The sequence below is a fragment of the Cucurbita maxima genome, unplaced genomic scaffold (genome assembly GCF_002738345.1).
Source record: "Cucurbita maxima cultivar Rimu unplaced genomic scaffold, Cmax_1.0 Cma_Scf00001, whole genome shotgun sequence".
NCBI classification, from domain to species: Eukaryota; Viridiplantae; Streptophyta; class Magnoliopsida; order Cucurbitales; family Cucurbitaceae; genus Cucurbita; species Cucurbita maxima.
The window spans coordinates 2,417,126-2,437,227 of record NW_019272017.1 but is presented as its reverse complement, the minus strand read 5'-3'; the positions used below and the strand labels follow the sequence as shown (position 1 = coordinate 2,437,227).

Here is a 20,102-nt window from a genome sequence, read left to right as displayed (position 1 = left end):
CTATAGTCTCGGAGGAGGAATAAGGGCCAATGATTACTAGTTAAGGACTTTTCAACGATATTTTCGTGGTCCCTTTTCCACCTTCTGCCCACTTAGCTCGGTGGTGTTGAAATATTTATTAATTTTCTAGGGATTCACTTTAACCAGATGAAGATTCTCTGTTAGCTAAATAGGGATGAAGACGAATATGAGGTTTTTCGTCCTCGACCCCACCTTGTTCCGATATACATACATATACATATATATATATAATAGGAAGAAATCTCTGTAGGGACCCAATGCGTGCAAAAATAAATGTAATAGTAGATGGCTATAAAGACATCTACCTCGAACATCCATGCACAAGAACTGTAAAAATGATATTTTCAAAACCTAGTTTAAGCTCGGTAATGGTAACAGTAACGATAACGGTACTTTTAAATTTTTATTGATATTTTTTTAATATGGTATTAACTATAAATATATTTAAATTTTTAAAATAAAATATTAACTTATATAGTGTGTTTTTTTTTATATGGTATAAAATTATTATTGAGATTTTAAATTTTGTTAATTATTTTTTAGATAAATTAGAAATATTTTTATTAATTTATGAAGGTAAGTCTCTTTTTTTTATTATTTTTTTTTATTTTTTTATTGTTTAATCTTTAATTGTAATAATTTTTCAATTAAACTTCATAGAATTTGAAATCAATAATTTATAAAATCTTGAAACAAATGGTTGGTCCAATGAAGAATCTTTGTTGAATCTGATCTCTGTATTTCGTAAAATCCTTGATGCGAATGCGTTGATCGAATCAAGTGACGGTGAAACCCGCGGTGGCGGCGTCCTCCGGGCGGTCTGGTGGTGCCAAATCCCTACGATCAGTGCAGTCGTTGAGGTACTGTAATTTCCTTCTCTTGGCGGTTTCAATGCTCTCTGCCTAGTTTAGGTTACCTGAAATTTCTGTTTCGAAATCCATTGTTTGTTCTGTTTTATGTAATGTAGTGTATGCGAATCGTTTCTTAGCATGAAATTTCGTATCATTTGGTTATTTTTCCGTCGGAAAAGTTGAGTTTCAACTCGCCTTCCTGCATTTGATTCATCGTGGGAAGGAGTAAATCTGTTTATTTCTTTTTCAACGGATAATTTCCAGTATCTTCACTTCCCCTCTCGATTCCAATAATTGTTAGCAGTTTAGCCGCAGGACTGAGCCTGTCAATATGCTATTTGTTCACAGCCTGCTTTGTTTCTTTTCTTGATTATGAAAAATTTGCAAGAGCTAGCTACATTTCAATCCAATGCAGTGTCGATTATCCATTGTTTGCTCCTTCATTCATTGTCTTAGATACCATAGCAGATTGTACGTTGTTTCAAATTCGAAGTCGATCCTTCTAAAGATATTTGTTTGCCATCCAAGCTGAAATTAGTTGTAATACTTGGGAATTTTTCTGCTATGTTTCTTTTACCATTGTTTTGTATGACTAAATACCACGTACTCTTCTGTAAGCTCCCAAGTCCCATTTCGATATTCTTCTAAGGAGTCACCCTGTATGCTAGATTTTGTACTCCGGGGTTTGTTTCCACTATGTTTGTTGAAATTCCAGGAGTTGTTTAGAGGATCAAAGCTAACTGACTCCTCTGCTATTTTCAGTTCGGAGTTTAATGGAAAGCTAACATTAGTTTGTTGATGATTGTTTAGACAATCATTTTTCCATTTAAATTCTTGTTGAGGAAATGATCATATCTCTTGCTGCATTATCTTTCATTAATCTTGTCACTTATTCTTTATTAAAATGAAGGTCTAATCGTTTTTTTTTTCCTGTTATTCTTCTTCCATTAGGTTTACTAAAAGATTTAATCAGCATGACTTCATTTCACGAACTAGGAATGCTAAGTGTAGAGATTGAACATCATTGTAGAGAATTTTAAATAGAATAATCTCCAATCTCCATTCATTAGAAAGCGCTGATGACCATTTCCCTTTGTCTTGGGGTAGGAAAGAAAAAGGGAAAAAAAGAACCAACCAAAACAAAAAAGTATTGGGGGGGTATGAGCATAGGTATAAAGCGTCATTCTTCTCCTTTTCCATCAAAGTTTGAACGATTAAACACTATATGCATTTTTAATCTTGTATTCACGACTGGAGTAGTTTTTTTTTTTAAGTTGGAGTGAGGATCAATCTCTTACCTTTTAGTTGAGGATTTAATACCTTAATTAGTTGATCTATACTCAGATTGACAATATATGTTGTCCATGATTGTTTTGGTAACAGGAAAAGAACATGTAATAGCAAAAAAAGAAGTATTCGGATGCATATTGGGATTTACTGCCTTCATTGATGTGGATGCATGTTGCTTGATCCTAATCCTCAGGTGCAAATGGATGCATGTAGTTTTTTTTGTTCTAACATTGTGGGATATTCAAACCTTTGACATTTTGGTCAAGAATATAGTACTATGTCAGTTAAGCTATACTCATGTTGATAATTGATACAAAACACTACAATGTTGTAAAGTCATGTTGATAATTGATACAAAACACTACAATGTTGTAAAGTCGTACAACTAGACTTTTATTTAAATTAAATTCTTTTCTTACTGGTTTACATCATAGTGCCGATGGCCTTCTTACTGCGAGTTTCTTTCCTTAGATGACTGATCATAGTGACTGAGTATGTTTACACCATTTTTGAGCTGTGTTCTGTTTGCTGAGGGTTACCACATTATTTATGTGACCTTTCAGTTATCCCACCCGGTCCCTTAAAAATCTGTGATCAATGTTTGATAATTTTACGTAATGCAATCTTTCTATCCAAACCATGTAGGCGATTTATTAACTTTTTCGAGATGTTTGACATGGCAAGAACATGAGAGAAGTAGACAGCAAAACTAGTTGAGCTGAAAGTATTTTATCAATTCAATTGATTCATTAGAATCCATTCCAGTTTTGTCCTTAAGAGTTACTTGCTAGTCAAACACTAAAGTGTATGGCGTTGTTCTTAGCTGCTCTATATTATAATTTGCTACCCAGGTGGATTGATTTGCCCCAAGTACTACCACTAATCAAATCTAAGAACGTCATTTATGTCACTTTTAGAGTTAAGTAGTAACTTTCGACAGCAAGTTCTAAGATGGTGTGCTGGCAGAAATCAAAAAAATTTCCCCCTCTTTGAAGGCAATGATAGCAAAGATGTTAATGCTAGGGTTGACTGTACGGTCTCATTTCATCATCTTGTTTTATTTATGTTTGGCAGTTGAAATCATTTGTTAAATGAAGGCTACTCATTGCTTACATGCTCCCCCCCTTCTGCTCCATCTTTTATCCTCCTCTTAAACTGAGTGGTTGAAGTTTTGTTTAAATTAGGGGAGTCAAAAGAAACAGAGCCCAGCTGGTCACTCTCATCCAGTTATTGGTGGTCAAAGGCCATGTGGGGCATGATTTCAAAAGGTACACAAAATTTTTCTTTTGGACGACAACTAATAGGCCATCAATGGCTGCCCATCTATTCACTTAAAGGCTCAGCATACAAATGAAATGGGGAAAATCAAACACAATTGCCATTTTTTGACCAAAAGGATGGTGGTTGAAGTAGCTTTGAAAGCTTTGCACCTCATTTTTTAAGGAATTGAAGGTTCTTCTTTATCACCGTGTTTAATTCGACGTTGATGGATCTGAGATGGTGTTTGGAGATTGAAATCGTTTTGAAGATATAGGAATTGCGGATTGGTAGTTCAACTGTTCCTATAAGTTTAGTATCTTGGGTTGTTGATTCTGCTGGATTGGGCTTTGAGCTGAGGTGACAAAAGGGTTAGCAGCGAGAGAGGGCGTAGGATGGCAGCAATCGCTAGTAAATATTGTTCTCTTTAGCCCATTATATATCGTCATCAACCTTTTGGTTTTAAAACGTGTCTATTAGGAAGAGGTTTTCATACTTTTATAAGGAATGTTTTGTTCTTCTCTTCAATTGAACGGTGGGTGGCAATGGCAGCCATGAGAAGACACATAGACACACATGTAGCTAAACATAAATCTAGTTAGTATCATTTTTTTTTTTTTTTTTTTTTTGTCTTAGGATGACTTGCTTAATTGTCAAACTCAGCTATATAATCTCGACATGTATTTCATCAAGAGGTCAGATATTTCAAATTCTTCTTTCCCTCTAAATGTCGTTGAACTAAAAATAAAATTTGAGTAATTTTAATAGAGTTATCAAATATGTATGTATTTATAAGGTTAGATTATAAATTTAATACACAAACTTTGACATACGTTCTTGAATTATGCTTTTCGTACCTAGGATCCTCAATCTGGTAGTACACTTGACCTCGAGAAATCAGAGAGATATAAAGGAGGGTTCTTCCTGTTAGCTAAAAAAATACAAACAAACGTTGTTCGTTCTTTCAAAAGTTGTAATATTATCCTTAACCGTTCATGAACCTTTCAAAACTATCCTTAGAATAGAGAAATCTGCTAAAACGATGAATAAAAAATGACCATTCTAGTCACCGTGACTGTGATGGATGAATTAATTTTAAAAAAACGGGCCTAAAAAGAGAGGGTAACGTATAAAATGAAGGGGGAAGGCCCCTAATTGAAAGCGTGAGTTTGGTATAACAACTTTCTTGGGTCAAAGTAAAGCATTGTCCTGTCTGCACCTTCCTTTGTCCTTTTTTGATTTTCCAATCCCCGCGTGAGGAACCCTTTTCTTTCCCATTTTTATTTTTAAATCTTAATTTACTTTTTTTTTTTTTTTAATCTCGTGTTTAAACATTCCTTATAAAGGATGTAAGCATCAGACACATTTTAAAATCGTAAGGATGATGACGAACAATATCTGCCAGAAATGGTTTGAGCTATTATAGTTAAAAAAAAAGTCAAAAGAAGTGAAACGTTTCGAGCCTATAATATTAATATTAAAACATTAGATAGACATAGAAAGAAGGCGAACCTCAAAAAAAACTTTCAAAAAGAAAAAGGGAGTGTTTTATAATAACACCCAAATGAAGGAATCCATAAAGAAAAGGGGAAAAAAAGAGTCTTATTTGAAAGTAAAACCCTAGAAATCCTCTCTCTGTCATATTGAATTGGCAGCCATTGGCATTTATTTAGGTTTCTTAGGAGGTTGTTTTCATGGGGTCCGGCTTGGTGTGTGTGCCGTTGCGTTTCTGCCCGCCAACGGGACACACCGAAAGCACAAACATTTTCAAACCCCAATGCATATATAACATAAAGACAATCTCCACCAATACAACCCACCGCTCCCCCTTTCTCTCTCTCTCTCTTTCTCCTCTCCTCTGGTTCTTCTTCAATCCCCTTTTTCTCAGTTCCGCCGGACATGGATGGCCCTTTGAGCTCCTCCTTTTTCCTCTTTTGAGTCCTCTAATCCAAGCTTCATTCGATGGCAATGCATCGCTATGAGCCAGCCGACGATGAAGCCCAAACCCATTTGATTTCGCTCGATTCTCTGTTTTGCGAGGAGGAGAAATGGGAGGAGGAGGAGGAGGATGAAGATGAGCTAGAACAGACCCATCAAGCCCATGTTTTTTCTTTGGATGTTTTGGAGGAAGATCTATTTGGGGAAGATGAACGCCTTCTCTCCTTGTTGTCTAAGGAAACAGAGCAGCTGAAACAGAGCAATCTCAAGCTTGAACCTCTGTTAATGGATCCTTCTGTCTCTGCTGCTCGTTCTTCATCTGTGGAGTGGATGCTTAAAGTTAAATCCCATTATGGGTTCTCGTCTCTCACTGCAATTTTGGCCGTTGCTTATTTCGACAGGTTCCTCTCGAGCTTTCATTTTAGAAGTGACAAGCCATGGATGAACCAGCTTGTGGCTGTCACTTGCCTCTCGTTGGCGGCTAAAGTGGAGGAGGTTGAAGTTCCTCTGCTACTTGACCTTCAAGTATGTTGATAAAATGCAATACCCATCATTTCAAATTGTGTTCTTGAAAGGCTTTGGTTATAATTGAGCTTTGTTCTTGTAGATAACATGTTTGATTAAATGTCTGTTCAGGTGGAGGATGCGAAATTTGTGTTTGAGGCCAAAACCATTCAGCGAATGGAGCTTTTAGTGCTGTCAACTCTTCAATGGAGGATGCATTTGGTTACTTCGTATTCATATCTTGACAACATTGTAAGAAGGCTTGGGTTAAAGACCAATCTTCATTTGGAGTTCTTCAAGCGTTCTGAGAATCTCCTCCTTTCTCTTCTCTCAGGTTAGAACATGAAACCACTTAAAAGTAGAGTTGATTTAGTGCTGTTCTAATGGAAATGAACTCGAAAATGTTAAAATTTGGATCTTTTTTTCTTGAATTCTCATGTTCAGAGTTGAAACTTCTTCTGGGTTTTGTTAGATTCAAGATTTGTGGGTTATCTTCCATCTGTCTTGGCAAGTGCAACAATGATGAACATTATAGAACAGATTGAACCCCATAAGTCAATGGAGCACCAAGATCATCTTCTGGGTGTTCTTAAAATGAGCAAGGTTTGTTCAAGAACAAATCTCATTTCCATGTTGATTTCATTCAAAACCAGTTTATCTTAACTTTTGAAAGTCCATTTAAACAGGACAAAGTGCTAGGCTGTTACAATCTTGTAGTGGAGCATTCAAAGGCATGTAGCAATGGCTTATATCATTCCAACAATCCCCACAAGCGGAAGTACGAACATCATCAAGCTCCTGATAGCCCAAATGGTGTGATTGATGCTGGTTTCAGTTCAGACAGCTCCAATGATTCATGGGCATTGAGAGCAGCAGCATCAGTTTGTTCTTCACCTGAACCATCTTTCAAGAAGAACAAAACTGAAGAGCCAAGAATGTTATATCATTCTCTGAACAGGAGGGTCTGTTTGGACATTGTTGGCAGCCCTTCTTAGTTCATAATCCGCCCCCCTTTCCCCTCCAAAGAACTAGGAAATGATTATGTATGTGTTATAATGCTCTGCTCCATTTCTCACTTTTGATATCAAATTGCTTGCCCATAATGTTCTTGGCATTAGAATTGGAAGGTGGAAGGAAGAGCAGTGATGGGGATTTGATGGGAATGTTCACAAGAACAGAAGTGACCAGAAAAAAATGGCATTGCAGAGGAGAAGACAAAAAGTATGCATTTCTACTTGATTTCAAATCAGATCACTTTCCTTTTTGTTTTGGAGGAAACTCTCATTATTATTAAATAAAGCACAGCAGTTCTTGGTTTCTTGTTCTGTTCATCACTGTTTTTACTTTTTTCGATTCATGATTTGAATATTGTCTTTGTTCATCACTGTTTTTACTTTTTTCGATTCATGATTTGAATATTGTCTTTGTTTGATTCATTATTGAGCTGCTGGAAACTGGTTTAAAGGGAAAACAGAGCAGACCCACATGGTTTCAGGGAGAGATGGGTGTGTCTTAAAACGAGCTATGGAGTGATCGGAGAAGCCAAGGTTGTCTTGTCTGTAGGAAAATGGTGTTTGAGTCATTGTCCTGTCCGATCTTCTCTGAACAATGTTCTTATTAAAGCTGCATTTTCTTTGCACAATATCAGTGCCTTTCAGCCATTCAATCCCAATCTGAATTCTCTTGAATTTCCTTTGCATTTTGATCTTCTCACCAAATTAAGTACAACCGGTTTATCTTATAGATATATCTTTTTTTAAGAACCCTTTTCAATTATAGGCCAAAAACGAAGTTCAAATGAGATTTGACAAATCCCCATTTACAAAAAGTTTAACCTTGTTCGGTGTCAAGTTCCACTGACAAAAAAAACAATGGTTCAATCCTGACCTAGGTAAACTTTGGTGTCATGTCCCTCGGACAAAAAAACAACGGTTTAATCTCGACTCAAGTAAACTTTGGTGTCATGAGCCTCTCATAAAAAAAAAAAACAACAATTCAATCTTGACCAAGGTAAACTTTGACGTCATGTCCTTCTAACAAAAAAAAGCAACGGATTAATCCTGACCCAGGTAAAATAATTAGCTAACCTCGACGATACAATTAAAATAAAAGATGTAGCATTTGAAAAAAGAAGTCTTAGTCGAAGTCGAGTCCAATCAATTTCCGTATTTACCCATCTCATCCTTGTTGTTGTATTAAGGTTGGGTAGAGTGGTGCAAATAGAAGGTAGACGTGTGCCATAGTTATAATAATTTACCATTGAGGAAAAGAGCTTTGTTGCTACAAACCTAAAGAAAAGAAAAACAAAGGACTAAATGTTGAATCAATATTTGTCCCCACCCTAATAATAATGCTACAATTGCAATTATCAAGAAATTGGGGGTTCTTTTTGTAAAAAATAAAATTCTATTTTTGACCAAATATTTTGCTCCTAATTAACCCATCTTTGTCTCTTGCTTCTTTAATACAATCAAAAGGGTTTCAATTTTGAACCAAAACCCATATTTTTTTTACATTTTCTTATTCATAAATAATTAAATATCTTTGGTAAACAGCTGTAAAGTTTTTTTATTTTATTTTTTTAAATTATTATTAACCAAATATATATATATATATATATATATCACTCTAGTGATGAGTGAAGGGATGAGAGTCTTTCAAACTTTAGGTCCAATAATGTGGACCCCACTCTATTATTTTAAAATTTTACGGTCGTATTTTTAATAAATTCTTGTGCGTTCAAATAAATCTAATCGAATCAGCTATGTTCAACACTAGGTCTAATGAATATCATTGTGTGACATAAAATTTTCCACGTCCAATGACATACTGTATTTTAATGCTAAAACAAGACTTTTGAAAGTTCGAACAACAAAATAATTAAAACTATGACGGTTCCAAATTATGTTTCGGAGTGTTTTGCAAGTAAAGTGAAACAAAAAAAAATGGTTGAGAAAAGTAGTAATATCATGTAAAAAGTATTAAACCCGACCCCATTTCTTTACCTAAACTTGTCAAACGCTTAAACTCGTCTAAAATCAACTTACTTAAATGAAGATCATAGTCTATATGGACAGTTTACGTCTTTTTTTTTTCTGAACTCAAAGAATAGGAAACCGAACATCGACCTTTAAAATAATAAATAATATCTTATTTATTAAATTTCAATGAAATTAATAGTTTTTTTATTTTTTAAATTCACATAATGCATTTAATATCCAAATAGTGAATAATTTGAAAACAATATATTGGGGAAATTAATATTATGAGAATCCTCAAAGTTTGCATCCAAAATTAATGCATCAATAATTTTGGAAGAATAATAAGAATAAATAAATAAATAAATAAATAAATATTTTAATTTTAATTTTAATTTTAATTTATTTTTAGAGAGAGAAAGAGATAATCATGAACAGATGGTTTTGTTTTGTGGAAACTTCTGCTTTCACTCTTTATGCATGACCCAACTTAATGCTCATGACTTTTTATATTTATTTTATTTATTATTTATTTTTTAATTAATATATATATATATATTATATTTTTTTTTATTATTATTTATTTAAAATTTTAAAAAATTAAATTAAAAAAAAAAAAACATATCCTGAGTGTGTGTCTGTGGTGAGTAAATGTTTGATGTTATGCAAATGAGGATCCAATGTGTGTAGGATCAAGTTTTCGTGGAATTGTCCCTTTCTTCTCTCTCAACTTTCATTCCTATTTCTCAATTATTACCGCTCCGTTTTGGGTTTATCTCGGTATCTAATCTTTTGTATTTACTCTATTTTTCGTCATCGCCTTTCAAAAACGTTGTTCGAACGTTATTTAACTTAGAATTAATCATCGTGAAACGATTTGTCTGTTAGTTCAATGAATTATAAAATAGCTGTCATCGTTCAAAGTTGATAGAGAAAAATAGTTAATTCGTGTATTAATTGTAGTTAAATTATTCATAATTTCACCTACCTTAGATAAAAATGCTAACCATGGTAATTATGTTTTTGAAAAATTAACCTTTATGAGTCAGTAAAAATGAAGAGTTTGAAGGGGTGAAAGAGAAAGTGATGTGGTTGGACTAGTAACTCCCATGAATTTACCATATGAATCTACCATATCTCAGTGAAAGGAACAACACTTAATAAATGAACCAAAACGGATAAAAGTTTTGGTTTGGTTTGGTTTGGTTGTCGGATGATTTTAAATTCTCTTTTTACCGTCTCAACATGTTTCATACCAAGTTATTTCTTTAACTTAATGTCGTGATATTCATACTCGAGATATCTGTGAGGTTAGAGTGTATACGTTTTTTTTAATTTTATTTAGTGTAAGAGGTGGTTGATTCAACCGTGCGAAAAGACTCTTTGTCTAGGTTGTAGTGTGACGCTCCGTCTATCATCAGGTTGAAGACGATGTTAAATTTGTAATAAGTGAAGAGTTGAATTGAGAATTTGAAACGTATGGTTTATTGAAAAAGAAAAAAAGAAAAGGGTTACCTATAAAGGCTGTGGCGCTACAAGGAAATAGACAAACATCATTAACTCCACAAACACAGTCCCAAGTTTGGTGGTCCATTTGGGTGAGCTGAGACAGCCTGGTTTTTACCCCCACCCACAGTAAAAGAAACAAATGGTAAAAAAAAAAACAGGATTTAGAGGGTTAATTTTGGAAGGTGGTATGGTCTAAATTTGGGGTATCTTTGAGAGGCTACACTGTGAGGCTACCCTACTACTACTACTACTACTGCCCACCCTTTCAATTTCTCATATCTCTCATTTATTATTTTTTTTTTATTTTTTATTTTTAATATTTTGAACCACAAAACATTTATCTCTTCTTTCAATTCCCTCTTCAAATGTCCCCATCATTGGTTGTTTGTAAGTTTTTGTTTTTTTGGGCTACCAATGGATTAGCTACCCGAACAATCCAAGATGCCCATATTTCTCCTTTTACACGAGAATGATATGTTCGGGTAAATACATATATATGTGATATGGATCGAAAATATCGGAATCTGAGGAGGCAATTTGAAATACGAAAATTACGAAATTGGGTTTTGATGTGGGTTGGTGGCAAGGGTTTTAAAATTTATCAACTCAAGTATAGTCCGTTGGTTGATTTGATGATGTAATTAGAAATATTGGAAATCTATGTTTTGGACATAGAAATGAGAATTAAAAACTTGCGTGAATTTGAAGATAATGTTGTGAAAATATCTACAGAACGTTTTAATGAGTATTTTGAATTACTTAATGGGCCATAGGCCCAAATATGATATCTACGGCTCGTTCCGGCCCATTTTGAAATCATTTGGATTTGATCCATCATATTATGGGCCATTAAACTCCGACCAAGAATCCATTTAAAAGGGATCCCGTTCACAGTGAATAAAGACTCGTTCTTCAAACAACTTAGTAAAGAAAACAAACCAACCAGCTTATTTAAACGAAAACTGTCAAAATTGGGGCCAAACATGTAGGAATGTAATGTATCCAAATACCCAGGTAGGGGTGGGGGCCTTCAAGTTCATGACCACCACCATCCTACAACTTGAGGAAAACAAACTCTTCAATTGCTGGAATGTCACCAATCCTCTTCAAAGCTTGTTTGCTGGGCTGTTCATCGACACCGATCGCCATGACTGCCTGCTTTCGAGGAGCAATCCTCCCGACACTCATGAAGCTCACATTAACATTTTCTTCTCCCAGAACGCTTCCAACTCTTCCAATCATACCTGGCTGGTCAACCTGCCTGCACAGTATGATGCTACCTTCCAGACTAACGTCGACTTCAAAAGAACCGACCTTCGTCAGGTGAGGGATTCCATCTTTCACAAGTCCTTCCACCTTAATTTCCCCGGTGTCTGATATTGCACTGGCAAATCTGGATTCCACGTTGGCAATCTGGACCTGAATGTATTCTAATGGTTTCTCAGGTGATCCATCCAGAACGACTCTCTCCTCACTTATCCTTAGTCCTCTCTGTTTGGCAGTAAAGTCAGCATTCACCAAGTTCACAAAAACACTCGAAATCGGCTCAATTAGACCCTTGGTTATCATGGCACGAAGAAGTCTGGTGTCAAGATCATCAGGAGCTCTAGAGGATGCATATGTCACTTTCACAGTTTTCACACCACTACCTCCAGCTACCAATTGGACAGCTAGTCTTCCCAATTTCTCAGCGAGTTCAACAAATGGTTTCAGCTCGGTTAACACCTGTAGGGAAGAAATAATACTTCCTTAGAATCCTTATATACCAGAAACTTGAGAAATTAGTTAACAGAAAATAAGATGTACATGAATAATGATGCAAATCACAATTGTCACCCAGCAAATCTTGATAACAAGTACGCAAAAAGTAATGAATTAAAAGAAACAACAAAGTAATCCATTTATAGTGGCACTGTTATATCGTTGGAATTGGAAGAAAGGTTTTGATAGCTTAAGAACCATTTACATTTAACAGGTTTCTGAAAATCATCTCAAGACCTAGAAAAATGTCAAAAGTAATCTCTATTCTCTCCCACTGTTGAAGGATTACTATTTAGCCTTTTTTTTTTTTTTTTTCCTTTTATACAACACCATATTCAGCGTCGAGAAATGGGGAGATATGTCAAAGGTTTCTAAGTCATATAAATGATAAGCGTTCAAAAGAAGATTCTTACTCTATCTATAGCATAATGAATCAGAAAACCAAGGATATAGCCGCTTGGAAGGCAAGAGAATCAAGAAAACAAATGACGATTTGAAGTAAAGAGGTCAACATGAACAGAACTAGAAGGCAAACGATTCTTCTTTTTTTTTTTTTTACAAAAATAAACTACATTCAGATTAACATTTAAGTGACCATGAAATACGAAACATGAGAGATAGAAGATTCCAAAACTAAGGGCTTATACCTCTGCAGGAACCATCGGAGCATTGACGGCAGTAGCTGCAAGCTCCCCTTTGAGGGCTCCAACAACAGCTTCAGCTATTTCAACAGCAACTCCTTCCTGCACACCAAATTCAAAGATCATGAAAACTTGTAAAAAGAAAAACACAAGCTTTAAGTCCTTTGATTTAAAAGAATACACACCTGAGCCTCCATTGTGCTGGCACCGAGATGAGGAGTTACAGTGACATTCTCATGCTGAATCAACTTGCTATCCTTAGGAGGCGGTTCCACAGTAAAAACATCAAGTGCAGCCTATCAGAAAAAGAACATATTACAATCCTTGCATTGTAAATAATAATAGCAAACTTCAGTTTCAAGTTGTAGGAAGGAAAGGAACCTGAGCAACAATTCCAGCATCCAGCGCCCTCACAAGAGCTTCTTCATCAATTACTCCTCCACGAGCAACATTCACAATCCTAACTCCTTTCTTCATTTTCGCAAAATTTTCATCGTTAAGAATCTTTGACGTGGATGGAGTTAAAGGCATATGTAAAGAGATGAAATCCGCAGTTCCAATGGCTTCATCAAAGCTCACAAGTTCTACGCCTATCGCACGAGCACGATCAGCTGGGGCATATGGGTCATGGGCAATTACATGCATGCCAAGACCCTTTGCACGACGAGCAACTTCAGATCCAACTTTGCCGAATCCCATTACAGCCAGTGTTTTCCCCACAAGTGATACACCGACATATTTGTTGCGTTGCCACTTCCCTAGGGTGGAGGAGAAAATGTAAAATCATAAGTAGTTCTTTTAACAAACGCATCTTGTATACAAAATCATACCAATAAACTATAAAATCATCGACTATTTCGTGTCAACTGGCTGATATGGGAAAGAGAACGTCTCATGCAGAAAAAAGTTACTTAAATCTATGTTACAGAGAAAAATTATTAATCGTAAAAAGTCCGGTAAAATCCAGGCCAGGCAAGCATGGGAATAATTCTGAACTTACAAATTCCCGACAGGTTCCCACCTTTTACAGTGCATCTCAATGAATTTTTTTTTTTTTTTTTAAATGACGTATTCCCAGAACCACCACGATCGGGCAACGAATTTCTTTAGAGCGCAATCAGCTTTAAACATTAAAAATGATTTTAAAAAATGATTCAAACAAAATGTTCGTCCAATATTACGACAAAAGGTCGAGATCTTTCCGAACTTTTCGCCCATTCGATGGTTTCGAGCAGATCCAAAGCAAACAAGATGTTACAGAACACGAAGATTCCGTAAAATGTTTTGTATAAACGTACCGGCTTTGACAGACGCATCGGCTTGGGCAACATTTCTGGCCATTGCAGTTAAAAGCGCGATTCCGTGCTCAGCGGCAGCCACCGTGTTCGCAGTCGGAGCATTCACCACCAAGCAACCATGCTCAGTGGCGGCCGCCAGATCCACATTATCAATGCCAACACCAGCCCTCCCAACAACCTTCAATCTCCCTCCAGAGGATTCAAACACTTCACGGCTGACCTTAGTCCCACTCCGCACAATAAGCGCATCACAGAGCGAGATCTTGGTGCAGAGCTCCTCAGGAGTCAAATTATAGGAGCAATCCACATTAGCAAACTCCTTAAGGAGATCAACACCCGCTTCACCAAGCTTCTCCGCAACAAGAACCGTCGGTTTCGCATTCAACGACGCAGAAACCAACACAACAAACCGCGGCACGCCAACACTCCGAGGACGAAAATTAACAGAAAAAGCCGAAGAAAGAGGAAGCTTAGAAGAGAGAGAAGAAAGTACCGAGCTCCGAAGCTTCGACGTACGGAGCGAAGGTGAAGCAGAGGCAGCCATTTACTCGTCGGAAGTCAGAAATGTAAAGCACCGGCGGAGCGAAAAGGAGAGACGACGAGGAAGATCTAGGGTTTAATAGGGAAGGTGAGAGAAAGGTTTAGTCTATGATGAAAACAGAGCGAGTGCCAAAGGAAGATATGTGCGTTTGGCGGGGAGCGTGAAATACACGCGCATGTGATGCGAGTGAGATTCCAGAAATGGAATGTTGTTTGTTTTTTATTAGTTTAGAAGTGTTGGCTTTAATTGGAAGCCAAGTCCCGAATTTTATTTAACGCAAAACCGGGTAAAAATCTAAAATGAACCGCGGTAACTCTTGGGTTAACTTAAAAGTAGGGTTAAATGTCCCAACACCATTAAACTATCCCCTTATTTTCTTTTAGAAAATTATTATTCATTCAATTTAATTGTAAAAATTTATAATTTATTAAGACTAAAAATAAATTTTAAATACTGAATATAGTGCATGTATTGATAAAAAAAAAAAAAAAAAAAAAAGCTTTATTTATTTATTTATTTATGTGTAATTAAAGGGAAAGAATCTATTATAAACTAATTATTTTATCACTATTTTCAAGACGTTTTTTTATAATCGTTTGACTAAAATATTTTTTTTAATTCTTTTTAAATATTTGAGGTGACGTCGTAAATAGCAAAAAGGGTTGAAATCTATTGTAAAAGCTGTTTTCCACCACTAAATATTAAATATAAATTTGAATATTATATATATATTACATCATCATACAATTTATTAATCTTTTTTATCTTAATTTTGCAGTATAAATTTTCATATTTTTTATTATTTCGATCCCATAATTCATAAACAAGAAAATGCTTATTATGACATGATTACGACACTAGAGGTTTGCATAAAACAAAAAATAATTATGAAAATATCATAATAATTTATTTTAAAAATAAAAAAAATGGAAATAATTTAAATAAAGTAATATTCCATTTAATATAATAAAGTCGAGTTTACCGAATTTTGTATTTTAAATATATATAGTATTACTTTTTTAAAAAAATATATTAAAAGTAATAAGGTTGGAATTGACTATCAAAAGTTATTTAAATTTAAAAAAAATAAATAAGATAATGACATTTAAATGTGTACTAAAAATTAATTCGTAAATGTATACGAGGCAAAGTACCCACCCAAAAGTGTTACCCTATAGGTACATATATAACTATTATTAATTACTCATTTTTAAATAAAAAGTACTATTCATCTTTCAGAACACACCCTCACACAAACAGAGAGATATAACTGTTCCACTGTTCGCCGACTCCGATGAAAGTTGAGATGGTCATCGGAGACTAGATCATGCTTTTGGAGTGGGGCACCTGCGGTATGACGTATCTCTAGTGACCTTCCCTATCTCTATTCAGTTATTTATTTCATGATTTACGATTTTATTATTATTGGTCTAATTAGCATAATGTCAAAAACATTTGACATTACGCAAATCGAACAAATGAAACCAGGACATTAGACCCATTAGAACTCGTGAGACATACGGAAATGGAACTTTCTTTCTTTGAAGTGAGGCAAGGCGGGTAGAAGAATTGAGTGGGATTTTCTTCACCAAATGACCCAATGTCCCGACCTCCACTTATATAACAAGAAGAAATCTCTCTAGCCCCTAATCAAATGAGGATCTACACTCCACCGATTAAATTGACATCTGTACTGTCAACTCATTTGTTACAAATGGTAAACGACTTCTCGAACTTAGTCGAGGTCAAACTTAGATTGATAGCGTCGGTATCTGAGGTTAATTAGGTTTGGATCACACACTTTACATCCAAAACTAAATTTTACCTAAAAAAAACCATAAATTAAAAAACAAAACACATGAATAAAGAGGAAAATCAAAACTCCATGATGAAATGAATTAGCGTGAAGAAGAAATGGAGGAAGAAATTCTATCAAGTTGTTGCAGAGCTTCTTTCATGGTTGGTCTCTTCTGAGGCACGAAACAAACGCACCTAAACCCTAATCTAAAAATCCCCATCATCGCTTCCTCTTTCCCTTCCACTTCCTCTCTGATCACCAAATCGATCATCTTCTTCATCCGTACTTCATCATCACCGCCGCTCCATTGACTCGCCTCCCTCTCCGTCACGATTCTCCCGCTCAGAATCTCCAGCAAGATCACTCCGAACGAGTACACGTCCCATTTAGGGCTCGGTTTCAGATTCCTCAGCGATTCCGGCGCCTGGTATGCCGATCCCAAGCTCACGCCCGGGCTTCCGCCGCTAATTGCGCTACCGACGTTGCTCTCTTGTTGCTCGCGATTGGGTGTAGATCTGTGGCTGCCGAAGTTTCGGGTGGAGGCGGAGGTAAGAGCGATTTTGGAGCCGCTAATGAGGAGCTTGTCGAGGCCGAGATCGGTGATTAACGGCTCCATATCGGCGTTGAGGAGGATGTTGGACGGCTTGAGATTGCCATGGACGTGCTTCTTGTCGTGGATGAAGGTCAGTCCTCGAGCGATTCCTCTTGCGATTTTTAGTCGGGTTTCGAATGATAAATGGCTCTGGGAAGAAGACGATGAACTCGGTTTTCCTGAATCGATTAAATTATTTCGTTTAATTTTATTACATTAAATTAGGAAAAATTGATGAAATATGCGCATGTTAGAGGAATGGATGAGTGGAAGCTAAAATGTGCGGGAAACTTACTGTGGATGGAGGATGCAAGGCAGCCATTGGAGACATAGTCGTAGATGATGAGCTTCTCGTCTTCTCCCCAGAAGAATCCTCGGATTTTTACTAAATTTTGATGTCGAAGCTTTGCAATGGCTCTCACTTGGGTCTCGAAATCCTTGAAACTTTCAATGCCGCTGTCGCCGATTCTTCGAACGGCGAATGCCGTGCCGTCCTCGAGCACTGCCTTGTACACAATGCTTCCGCCGCTCGCTCCGAGTATATACGCTGATGCCTTTAACAGAGTCTCCAATTCGAGCTCTGTTTCTACGTCTACTGTAACGAGAACACCGTTTTTCTTACTCTCTCTGTTCTCTCCGTCGTGGGTTGTGCTTGGTTTGTCTCTTTGTTCTTCGCCGTCGGAGGAACTCGTTGCCTCTGATGTCTCTTCGCCTTTGGTGGGTAAACAGAACAACACTGATGAGGGTTTTTTCTGATTAGTTTGGAGGGTTTGTTGTGACCCAATCGGCGGCTTCTTCTCGGTGGATTTAGGGGTTTTGGAATTGGGGTTTTTTTGTTTCTGGTGATGGTAGACGTAGAGAATCACGACGGCAAGAATGGCGACTCCGGCGAGGTCTCCAACGGCGATTGCGGCTATTGTGATGGGTTTCATGGTGTTACGGGGCGGAGGAGTTTGTGTGCCGTTTGGACCTCCGAGGGACTGTGTTGCCGGAATGGCGCCGATTGTTTTGGGTATGGCGGCGATAGCTGGAGAAGAAGATGAAGAATCAGAAACATTTGGGGGAGTTGTGAGTGAAGAAGGAATCGAACAGAGATGCTTCAATGGCTTCCCGCAGAGATCTTCATTTCCGGCGAACGCCTCTGTTTTCTGGTTGAGCAGAGCAGTCGACTGAGGAATTACTCCGGTGAGATTGTTGAAAGAGAGATCCATTGTCGCATTCGCCGGAATCTTCTTGGCGAACTCCAGCGGAATCGAACTTGAAATTTTATTGTAAGAGAAGTTCAAATACCGCAGTTTCTCCCCACCAAAATCCGCCGGCAGAGACCCATTAAGCAAATTAGACGACAGATCCAAAACCTCCGTCGAACTGAAATTCCCCGGAATCTCTCCGGTGAAGTAATTACTCCTCAAAGAAACCACAGTGAGATTCCTCAGAGCAGTGAGATTTCCGGGCACTTTCCCAGCCAACGCATTATCAGACAGATTCAAAACCTGAAGACTCCTCAAACCCCCAATAGCCACCGGCAACTCCCCGGAGATGACATTATTCGACAGAGAAAGAATCTGAAGCTCCGAAGCATTGAAAATGGAAACCGGCAAAGACCCATTAAAGAAATTACCGGAAAGATCGAGAAGACGAAGATGTTCAATCATTCCAAGCTCATCCGGAATGGAACCCAGAAGCTGACTGTCGGGGAGGGACAGGGCAGTGACTCTGAGGAAATCCGTCCAGCCACCACCGTCGGTTTGAAGGTCAGTACAGGTGACTCCACGCCAAGAACAGGGGGTGTCATCATTGAAATTCCAATTAGCCAAAACATTCAAAGGATCTCCGAGAATGGAGCGCTTGAGAGAAATCAAGAGGGTGGCATCGCCGTTGAGAGCCAGAGAAGGAGAACGAAGAAGAAAGTGAAAGAAGAAAGCGAAGCTCCAAAACAGAGCAAGATTTGTGGTAATGGAGTTCATGGCTTCAACAGATGCTGCATCTTTTAGAGTTCTAAAACAAGTTCATTGGAAGGATTGAGGAAGAAGAAGAAGGAGAAAGAGACTGAAGTGAAGTCCTTGGATTTACCAAATGTGGAGAGAGAGAGAGAGAGAGAGAGAGAGAGAATGAAGGAATCGGAAGATGGCAGTCAGGTCAGGGAAAGTGGGAGTGAAATGAGCAGTAATAAGAGAGAATCTTGCGAATTGGAAGCCATGGAACTGCAAGGTTGGAGCAGAGGGGGAAGGGAAGGGCTCACTCAGCTGTCGTCTTCTTCTTCTTCAATGGCTTCTGTCTAAGAGTTAAAGAAAGAGACCCATCAACTTCTCATTAGCAAACAAACCTAGGGGTGGAGCCATGTATTCTCAAGGATGGAGGGACAAAATTTTACCCTTTTTCTTCAAATAATAATTAGGTTTACATAACAACTCCATTTTTCAATCCATGATACATATCTTGATTAAGCTTGTTTAAAAATTATAATCATTTGAAATGCATCTTTATCATTGAAAAGCTTGATGTGAGGGCAGGTGGACGATTGAAGCATTAGTTGTTGACACCAATAGACGCAAACAGTTAACTTCGTGAAAAGAGGCAAGGCGTTGTGCACGACTAGACAAATGTTGTTCGTGAGAGGAGGGAAGGGAAAGAAAGGGGTGGTGCGACTCGTGGGCAGTCGGGCTCGAGTACGAATGGATATGGCTCTGACTATTTAGCCGTTATATCTATTTTTCTTCAAACAATGATTTAGTAATATATATGTGTGTGTTAATTTTGTGAAGTTAAGAATGCATGACAAGTTATGGGCATTAATTCTCAAACAAGAACAGACCCCATTGGGAGGTGGGATGTTTGTAATAATTTAGGATATGAAATAAATAAATAAATAAAAAAAGTGGAGGGACTGAAAAGAAAATAATAAAAAACGAAGGCCTTAAAAGAAATTTGTTTTTAAAAAAAATAGATATCGAATTTCAAGACAAAATTGTGATCGCACCCACGAGACAGTGTTGTTTAATTTAGATGCCCTTTTGGTACAGTTTCAATGATATTCAGACAAAAGTATTTTTCTTATAAAAAAGAAAAAACCTCAAAAAGCCTCCACATTTCACACCAACCATTTTTTTTTTTTTTTTTGTA

The 20,102-nt window shown here is 37.0% G+C and overlaps 3 protein-coding genes and 1 long non-coding RNA gene across 6 annotated transcripts; 2 read left to right on the top strand and 2 right to left on the bottom strand.

Annotated features, from left to right (window-relative positions):
* The first annotated feature begins 721 nt into the window (after positions 1–721).
* LOC111482234 lies at positions 722–4,153 on the top strand. Its single transcript, XR_002718165.1, has 3 exons — positions 722–881; positions 2,256–2,355; positions 3,347–4,153. It is a non-coding gene; the product is annotated as an uncharacterized LOC111482234 (long non-coding RNA).
* A 985-nt stretch (positions 4,154–5,138) lies between these two features.
* On the top strand, positions 5,139–7,522 carry LOC111480525 (cyclin-D3-3-like). 3 transcript variants are annotated; one of them, XR_002717851.1, is made up of 5 exons: positions 5,139–5,882; positions 5,994–6,195; positions 6,334–6,464; positions 6,548–7,082; positions 7,327–7,522. XR_002717851.1 is itself a non-coding variant. In XM_023125636.1 (5 exons), exons 1-4 carry the CDS (start codon positions 5,382–5,384, stop codon positions 6,854–6,856), a joined length of 1,143 nt encoding a protein of 380 aa, XP_022981404.1. In that variant the 5' UTR covers positions 5,139–5,381; the 3' UTR covers positions 6,857–6,904; positions 6,980–7,181. The 3 variants fall into 3 exon arrangements, 2 of the variants coding, with proteins under 2 accessions (XP_022981404.1, XP_022981393.1); XM_023125636.1 differs by lacking the exon at positions 7,327–7,522 and having other exon boundaries at positions 6,548–6,904; positions 6,980–7,181; XM_023125625.1 differs by lacking the exon at positions 7,327–7,522 and having other exon boundaries at positions 6,548–7,181.
* A 3,719-nt stretch (positions 7,523–11,241) lies between these two features.
* LOC111479396 (D-3-phosphoglycerate dehydrogenase 1, chloroplastic-like) lies at positions 11,242–14,707 on the bottom strand. The gene is made up of 5 exons (XM_023124039.1): positions 14,049–14,707; positions 13,132–13,508; positions 12,936–13,046; positions 12,757–12,852; positions 11,242–12,073 (listed from the first exon to the last, which is right to left on the bottom strand). The coding sequence occupies exons 1-5, from the start codon at positions 14,590–14,592 to the stop codon at positions 11,402–11,404; spliced, it is 1,800 nt and encodes a 599-aa protein (XP_022979807.1). The 5' UTR covers positions 14,593–14,707; the 3' UTR covers positions 11,242–11,401.
* Positions 14,708–16,206: 1,499 nt separating this feature from the next.
* Positions 16,207–19,351, bottom strand: LOC111478916 (probable LRR receptor-like serine/threonine-protein kinase At4g37250). The gene is made up of 2 exons (XM_023123412.1): positions 17,275–19,351; positions 16,207–17,158 (listed from the first exon to the last, which is right to left on the bottom strand). The coding sequence occupies exons 1-2, from the start codon at positions 18,944–18,946 to the stop codon at positions 16,488–16,490; spliced, it is 2,343 nt and encodes a 780-aa protein (XP_022979180.1). The 5' UTR covers positions 18,947–19,351; the 3' UTR covers positions 16,207–16,487.
* Positions 19,352–20,102: the final 751 nt, after the last annotated feature.